Source organism: Acomys russatus, chromosome 2, assembly GCF_903995435.1.
Source record: "Acomys russatus chromosome 2, mAcoRus1.1, whole genome shotgun sequence".
In the NCBI taxonomy this organism is placed as follows: domain Eukaryota; kingdom Metazoa; phylum Chordata; class Mammalia; order Rodentia; family Muridae; genus Acomys; species Acomys russatus.
The window spans coordinates 9,680,471-9,689,575 of record NC_067138.1 but is presented as its reverse complement, the minus strand read 5'-3'; the positions used below and the strand labels follow the sequence as shown (position 1 = coordinate 9,689,575).

The following is a 9,105-nucleotide window of genomic DNA, read 5'->3' as shown; positions in this document are numbered from 1 at the left end:
TCCGGGTGTTGGATTAAAGGCTTGTGCAACCACTGCCCAGCCTTTTTTTTTTTTTTTTTTTTTTTTTTCTTTAATGATCTATTTATTTTTAAATTTTATATACATTGGTATTCTACCTGCTTGCTGTATATGTGAAAGTGTCAGATCCCTTGGACCTGGAGTTACAGACAGTTGTAAGATGCCATGTGGGTGTTGGGAATTGAACCCAGGTCCTTTGGAAGAACAGCCAGTGCTCTTAACACCTGAGCCATCTCTCCAGCCCCCTTTGAGGAGATTTTTTTTTTTAAGTGAACACCTAAAAGAAAAGCCAGTCATGAAAGAGAAGTGGCTGGAGCCCAGTAGACCAGGAGGGGAGGGTGTATAAAGAGGTGAGGCTAAGAGGCCGGAGTCACATGATCCATGACTTTTCAAGCAACAGGAAGGGATGAAGATTGGATTTTCAGTCTTGTGAAAGATTTCAGCGAAGGAGTAACATGATGGCATTTAAAGTTTTAAGAGACCCTCTTGGTGGCCTGGAAAGTGGATAATATAGAAACAAGTGAAGAAGGCAAAGTCATGGCCCGGAAGGAGCGGATCCTGGCCTAACCTAGAGGAAACAGTTGGAGATGAGGAGGGGTTCTAGGCATGCGTCTGAAACAGAGCAACGGCCTGAGCGGAGAGGTTCTGTTTGTGAACCATAAAGCAAAGGGGAAAGCCAGGGTGGCAGCAGACTTCGGGCCTGAGCAACCGGCAGGATGGTGGGGACATTCTCAGGGATAGGAAACAAGCTGCGAGGGAAGTGTTGAGAACCTAGACGATGGTTCTGGAATTAGACGTCTGTCAGAATGCCAAGAAGAAAACCCAAATAGGCAGTTGGTTCCACAACCTGGAAGCCAGAAGCAGGTCTATATTTCTCCCGGCTCGCCCATCTGTCTCTTCCTCTGCTGTTGGCTGAAGTCATAGGTTTCTACTCTTAGCTTGTCTCAGGGGTCCTAGCAGCTTCTTCAGGCCCCTGTGCTAAGCCCATCCCTGCCGTCAGCCCTTCCACCCCACCCCACCTACCACCCACCCCACCCCACCCACCCCACACCCACCCCACCCCCACCCCTGGCCCTCCAGGGCAGCTGCACTACTGAACCCACCTAGGCTCTTGCTTTCTGGTTTAGCATCCAGGACTGTGCCTTGGAGTTGGGTTAGCCATCCCCTGGCTCCACCCACAGGAATCTGACCAGAAATAGCTCCCCAGCCCCATCTCCTGCAGCTTCTCTCTACCCTCCCACCACTCACCTACATTGGAACAACCTCTATCTCTCAAAGCTCCTTCCATCACGCACCTCTCCTGCCTCTCTCTAGTCCTCCAAAACTCCATCTCGCTAGCTTCGGGGGTCACTTGCTTTACTTCCAGGGACCCCGGTTTCCTGAATTTCTCCCAAGAAGGTTCAGTCCAAGTGGCTTAGATAACAAGGGGAAGAAGGAAGGTTTTAAGAAACAAACTCTGAGGCCAGGCGTGGTGGCGCACGCCTTTAATACCAGCACTTGGGAGGCAGAGGCTGGTGGATCGCTGTGAGTTCGAGGCCAGCCTGGTCTACAAAGTGAGTCCATGACAGCCAAGGCTATACAGAGAGACCCTGTCTTGAAAAAAAAAAAAAAAAAGAAAAAGAAACAATCTCTGGCCGTGACATTGCTTCAAGCTCCAGAGGGTTGGAGAGAGGGAAGTGGGGGGGGGGATGCTGTGCTGTTGCTCAAGACTCCCCCGTCCTGGTCTCCCAGCACTCCTGGAACTCTTGTAATGTTCCACCCACTCAGGGCTGCAGGGCCATGCTCTGCCCCTGGCTCCGACCCAAGACCCTCTGGACATGATCAGACTTGGAGAAGCATGGGAAACGAAATGGACCCCTCGCCAGGGCTGGGGACTTTCAGAAGCTGAGTCATTTGGTTTCCTGCTCATTTTCCGTTCTTTCTGGAATGTCACATCCTTGTATTTTCATCCAGAGCCCCAGCTCCACAGGCCAAGCAGCCTCACACCTTGTTTAGCCTATTTTCTAGACTCCCTCTGCAGGCCTCAAAGTTGAGATCTCAAGCCAGCTCCACGTCCTCCTTTTCCCAGGCATAGAACATCTCCTGCAAATCCTGTGACACTGAACCCCACAAAAGAACGAATTGAAAAAGCATCCTTAGAATCTTCTCTCAAGAGGCACTAACAAGGCACGGAGACACAAACACTGCTTGCCCTCACTCAGTTGTGAAAACTGTAGGTCAATCTTGTAGACGTACAGAAGCGGCACATAGCTATAATACCAGCACTTAGAAGCTGAGGCAGGAGAATTGTAACTTTGAGGCTACCCTGGGCTACATAGTGAGTTACAGACCAGCCTGGGCTACAAAATGAGACATCATCTACAAAATGAAAAAGAAAAAGGAAAATTCTTGCAAAGGCAGACACTAGGGAGGAGGTAAGGAGAATAGGAAGGAATTAAGGTTTCTTAGGGACTGGGAAGGGTGCTAAGAGGAGAGCAGAGAGTGGGAGATAACCTCACAGAGAAGGGGGCTAGCACGCTCAGTGCGCAGCATATATACACACGTGAAAAGTTAGTTAGAGCCAACTCTGTGATGTTAATTTGAGTTGTAGTGAATTAAAAATAGAAAAGAAAAGCCCAGTGAGGGAGTGCACACCTGTAACCGCCATACTCGGCAGAGTAAGGCAGGATGCTTCCAACTCAAGAGAGTCAGGAAAGTTAGAAACTGCCCAGGATCACATAATGAATTCCAGGTGAGCAAAATTCTGAGTGAGGAGAGAGAGGGGGAGGAAAGAGAGACATACAAAGAAGAGGAGGGAGCCAGGCATGATGGCGCACACCTTTAATCCCAGCACTCGGGAGACAGAGGCAGGTGAATCTCTACGAGTTCGAGGCCAGCCTGGTCTACAAAGCTAGTCCAGAACAACCAAGGCTACACAGAGAAACCCTGTCTCAAAAAACCAACCAAACAAAGAAGAGGAGGGAAAGAGGAAAAGCCTCCAGAAAACAGAAAACAAGCTCTCTCATAATATACAAGTGTTGACACCTTCAAAGGACGCTTCATATGTTTCATACACACATATATAGGTACACATTCATGATGGAACTGTACATACATATGTGTGTATGCATGTGTATATATACATATGAAAGTATATTCATATCAAGGGAATAGCAGAGATGCTTAAGTGTATAGTCACAATACAGACTTAAACAGACACATACACAGTTGCACACACAAAGTCAATTCTCTTTCCCTAAGAAAAATATTTGGAGAACTATTTTGAGAAGCCACTTGGAGAGCACAGTGGTGCTGTCAATAAAAGGAATGGCCTAATGGAGCCTTTGGCTGGAAAGCTCTTTGTTTTGCTTGGTAACTAACTTGGTTTAGGCTTGGAACAGCGCAGATAAAAACTAACATAGGGGCTGGTGAGATGGCTCAGAGGTTAAGAGCACGGTCTGTTCTTCCAAAGGTCCTGAGTTGAATTCCCAGAAATCACATGGTGGCTTGTAATCATCTATAATGAGATCTGGCGCCCTCTTCTGGCATTCAGGCACACACGCAGGCAGAACATTGTATACATAATAAATAAATCTTTTTTTTTTTTTTAACTGGCATAGATGTCTCAGAGGTTAAAAGCATTTTACTCCTTCTGCAGAGGACCCAGATTTGTGTCCCAGCATCTACATGGTGGCTCACAACCATCTGTCACTTCGGTTCTGGCCTCCTTGCACACTGAATGCATGCGGTACACTTATGCACATGACACTAACACTCATACACATCAAATTAAAATAAATCTTTTCTAAAAATAGAATTGGTATTTTTGGTTTGGTTATTGTTGTTGCCTGTCTTTATTGTTTGATTGGTTTCTGAGACACAGTCTCACACAAGCCAGGCTGACCAGAACTCAGTATGTAGTTGAGGATGAACTTCAACTCCTGATCTTCCTGTTTCTCCACCTCCCAAGTTCTGGGACTACAAGCTACCATGCCTAGTTTATGTGGTGGTAGGAATCAAAACCAGGGCTCCATGCATGCTAGGCAAGCGCTGGGGTAATAATATTTAAAATGACAAACTTGAGTCAAGGGCACAGTGATGCACAGTTCCAATCCCTCAGGAAGCAGAGACAGGAGGATTAAAAGATTGTGCTCAGGCCTGGAGAGATGGCTCTGGCTCTGTGGTTAGGATCACGTGCTGCTCTTGCAGAGGACCTGAGTTCAATGTCAGCATCCAGCTCAGGAAACTCACAGCCTCCTGTAACTACAGCTCCAGGGGATCGAATATACTCTCTGGGTTACTTAAACACATGTGCACACACACGCACATACACACCAATTTTTTTTTTTTAAATAAAGATGGGGAGCCAGGCGTGGTGGCACACGCCTTTAATCCCAGCACTTGGGAGGCAGAGGCAGGCGGATCGCTGTGAGTTCGAGGCCAGCCTGGTCTACAAAGGGAGTCCAGGACAGCCAAGGCTAACACAGAAAGACCCTGTCTCGAAAAACCAAAAAAATAAAATAAAATAAAAATAAATAAATAAATAAAAATAAAGATGGCCTTTGCCCATGATTGAATCCAGGTGAGCCAGGCAAGCACAGGAAATGATGTCATAAGCTGGGAATATATCTGCTTATACAGCACCTCCCCCACGTGTACCAATGCACTTGGCAGCCTCGCTCCTTTACCTGCATGTCCTATATACACACCCTTCTCCAGACAACAGACTTAGCATCTTCAGAACACCCGCAGAGCTCCCCCTGGACATCTCCCTCTCTGAACAACAGAACGGATGCCTCGGTTCCTGACAACAATCCTATTCATTCAACGGTGTCCCCAGAGCGTCCAATTTGAAGATGGGGAAGCTGATCCAGTCTGAATTAGTTTGGGGAGTACATGAAAGAAGTCAAAACCTTGTCTTCAAGTAAACTCTGAGGGAGAGTGACCCATTTACCATCTTTCTCCTGTGTGCAATTGGGTGGGCATGGGAATAAGGTCAGGGCATTATGTAAAGGGTCCTGTGTAGAAGGAAAATGATTATATAGCCTAACCTATCAATACCAACAGAGAATCACCCTCACGGTACCCCTAACCTATCAATACCAACAGAGAACCACCCTCGTGGTATCCCTAACCTATCAATACCAACAGAGAACCATCCTCACAGTACCCCTAACCTATCAATACCAACAGAGAACCACCCTCACGGTACCCCTAACCTATCAATACCAACAGAGAACCACCCTCACAGTATCCCTAACCTATCAATACCAACAGAGAACCACCACCCTCACGGTACCCCTAACCTATCAATACCAACAGAGAACCACACTCACAGTACCCCTAACCTATCAATACCAACAGAGAACCATCCTCACAGTACCCCTAACCTATCAATACCAACAGAGAACCACCCTTACAGTACCCCTAACCTATCAATACCGACAGAGAACCACCCTCACAGTACCCCTAACCTATCAATACCAACAGAGAACCACCCTCACGGTACCCCTAACCTATCAATACCAACAGAGAACCACCCTCACAGTACCCCTAACCTATCAATACCAACAGAGAACCACCCTCACAGTACCCCTAACCTATCAATACCAAGAGAGAACCAGCCTTACAGTACCCCTAACCTATCAATACCAACAGAGAACCACCCTCACAGTACCCCTAACCTATCAATACCAAGAGAGAACCAGCCTCACAGTACCCCTAACCTATCAATACCAACAGAGAACCACCCTCACAGTACCCCTAACCTATCAATACCAACAGAGAACCACCCTCACGGTACCCCTAACCTATCAATACCAACAGAGAACCACACTCACAGTACCCCTAACCTATCAATACCAACAGAGAACCACCCTCACAGTACCCCTAACCTATCAATACCAACAGAGAACCACCCTCACGGTACCCCTAACCTATCAATACCAACAGAGAACCACCCCATGCTACCCCTAACCTATCAATACCAAGAGAGAACCAGCCTCACAGTACCCCTAACCTATCAATACCAACAGAGAACCACACTCACAGTACCCCTAACCTATCAATACCAACAGAGAACCACCACCCTCACGGTACCCCAATGCCAAAAGAGAACCACCCTCAGGGTACCCCTAACCTATCAATTCCAACAGAGAACCACCCTCATGGGACCCCTTGTGACCAAGCTCCTCCTCTTTAAGCTCACAAAAAGAAGCCACAAACAAGAATTGGGTTCCTTCAAGAACACCTGGCTACTCACTCCAGTGGGAGCGGGGACTGCCCCTGACTCTCTTGCCTTCTCGTGGGACCTTTTCCTCCTACTGGGTTGCCTCATCCAGCCTTGATGTGATATGTGCTTGGTCTCATTGCAGCTTGTTAGGCTGTGTTTGGTGGGTGTCCCTGGGAGGTCTGCTCTTTTCTGAGTGGAGGTGGAGGGGGGTGTGAATTTGGAGGAGAGGGGAGGGGAGGGGAGAGGGGAGAGACTAGAGGAAGGGAGAGAAGGCAAACGGCACTCCAAATGTAATATATGAGAGAATTGGAAAATTGGGGCCCTTGCAGATCTTCATTCACATGGTTGGCTGCTCTTACAGTGAGTTAGGACCCTTTCTACTGCTTGGCTCTGGATAGTTTCTTTGCTATTTATACAAATCTGCGTGAGCTCCTAATTTTATTTATTTTATTTTATTTTTTATCTAAAATGTGTTCATTGGGGTGGTTCCCCCTAATCTTGAATCAGGTACTTTCAGTGCTGCCTCCTCCTGGAGGAGCATCCTCCTGTCAGCCTTGCTCTTTGGCCTGTAGGCTGACAGAGAACAGTGGTGCAGCCAACACACAAGACGACCATTGGTGCGTGGCTAAAGGCGGTGGTGATTTTATAGCATCCTGGGCATTTCCCATCCATAGTGTAGGAGCTGGGTCTCTGCACCAGGCGCTTTTTCCTGTGTTTCCTCTTCTCTTCTGGAGCAGGATGAAGGAGGTTCTCTGTCAGAGGCATGTTCTGGTAGCTTGAGCTCCTGTTTTCAATTCTTTGGATAAGAAGTCAAGGACCCCACCCAGGTCCCGACCAGGTCCCGACCAGGCCCCGCCCAGGCCCCACCCAGGCCCTGATCACCAGTAACAAGGGGACTCAAGCAGTCTGACCTCCACTCCTAAGTTTCCCTGTGTATGGGGTCTTCTCATAGGACACTCTTGTCACTTACTGCTTTTCTAGGGGCAGCAAACACGGCCACTAGACACCTGAGGTCTGATGAGCTGTTTCAGATCTACTTGCATTATTTTTTAACTGTGTGTGCAGTGGGTTGTGAACACATGTTCTGATCCCCTCAGAGGTCAGAGGTGATAATCCCTTGGAGCTGTTGCTGCAAGCAGTTGTGAGCCACCATCAGACATGGATGCTGGGAACCAAAGTCAGGTCTTCTGCAAGAGCAGTACACTGGAGTCATCTCTCTAGCTCTCCCATTTTAAAAAATGTCTCTTTACTCTTGATACTTCCAAACAGGCATAGAATGAAATACGATCATAGCTACACCTCCCAATTTCGTTTTTCTTTCTTTCTTTCTTTCTTTTTTTTTTTTTTTGACAACCCACTAAGTAAGTTAGCGCTGCCTGTATGTGCGCGGGTGTGGAGCATCCACTGGAGCATGAGAAACCTGCCAGGGGCCACAGGCTTCAAAAAGAATGGTTCTCTCCCTCCACCCAGCAGAAACTCTCAACTGCCAATAGCTCCTAGCACCGGGTGGGGCCGGGAGATCATCTAGCCCGTCTCTGACAGATTTTCAGCTAGCTGGTCTTATAGAGGTCTTATGCAGGTGACTTTCTGTGCGTTCGTGAGTGGGCTAGCCATGTCTCCCATGATCAGAAAGCTACATTTCACAGTACACAGATCCCCATACTCTGGCCCTTACATCCTGTCCACTCCTTTCCTACTATGTTCCTGAGCCACAGCTGGGGGAAAAGGGTTGACAGTGATGTCCCCTGTAGATCTGCAACTCAGTCTCTTTTCTTTCGGTGCTTTGTTGGTCTAGTAACCAATCTGTAGCAGTGGCCCTCCGGCATCCAAACGTCAAACCTCATGAAAAGCTCTGATTAGCTGTGCACATATTGACTGCTCAGGCCTTTATAATCTATCACAGTGTTCAAGAATTGGCATACGGGGATCACAGCACTGTGGTTGATAGCCCCACCACCACTATCATATAAAGTGGAAAACTCCTATAATCCTAGCACTAGAGAGACTCGGGCATAAAGATTGCTAAAAGTTCAAAGCCAGCCTGGAATACGTAGCAAAACCTTGTTTCAAAAATAATAAGTCAGGTGAGGTGCGGTGGTGCACGCCTGTAATCTCAGCACTCAGGGAGGCAGAGGCTGGCGGATTTCTGTGAGTTCAAGGCCAGCCTGGTCTACATAGCAAGTTCCAGAACAGCCAGTATTACACAGTTATCCCTGTCTCAAATAAAATAATAATAATAAAACAATAATAATAATGAAAAGAGAGATAAAAATGGCCTACAGGAAGAAAAACAGCCCATTAACAATTTTCATCTCTGGACATTCCTGAAAGTTATGGAACATAGAAAAATGGATCAAGAGAGGAGAGGGGCAGGAACGGCCAGACCAGGAGGGTAAAACCTTGGTAACCAGAAACGCAAGGCACAAAGATTGGATATAATATGAAAGCTTTTTATTTTTATTTTTTTTTTGGCCCTGCTCATCACGGGCAGGGTGGAGCTCAGGCGTTGGCTACACAGGCCCTGCAGTGGCTCTGGGAGGATCTTGCTCTGCTCCTGGGACTGTGTTCCAAGAATGGGAGGGGCCAGCTCACCCTCCCTCCCTCCTCCAGCCCCCACATATCTCAAAGCTATAGGGAAGAGGTGGAGTCTTACTTTCTTCTCTGTTGCTGCCGTAAGATACTCCCACAAAGGTAACTTAAAGGAGGAAGGGTTTATTTTAGCTCACAGTTTGAGGTGGTCTGTCCATCCTGGCAGGAAAGTGAAGGCAACAGGAGCTCACTCTTCACCCTGACTCCTGCCCTTGAGAACGGCAGCTCAAATACCTCATGAGATCAATACTGTAAACCTTTCCCTAGGGGTAACAATGCAACACACA

General features: G+C 47.5%; 1 protein-coding gene across 1 annotated transcript; it reads right to left on the bottom strand.

Annotated features, from left to right (window-relative positions):
* Positions 1–6,703: 6,703 nt before the first annotated feature.
* On the bottom strand, positions 6,704–7,000 carry LOC127206498 (40S ribosomal protein S27-like). The gene has a single exon (XM_051165784.1). It carries the CDS (start codon positions 6,992–6,994, stop codon positions 6,743–6,745), a length of 252 nt encoding a protein of 83 aa, XP_051021741.1. The 5' UTR covers positions 6,995–7,000; the 3' UTR covers positions 6,704–6,742.
* Between the last annotated feature and the right edge of the window lie 2,105 nt (positions 7,001–9,105).

Bases quoted from the DNA above. Each gene is read 5' to 3' on its own strand.
- LOC127206498 (XM_051165784.1), bottom strand. From the start codon at position 6,994: ATGCCTCTGACAGAGAACCTCCTTCATCCTGCTCCAGAAGAGAAGAGG.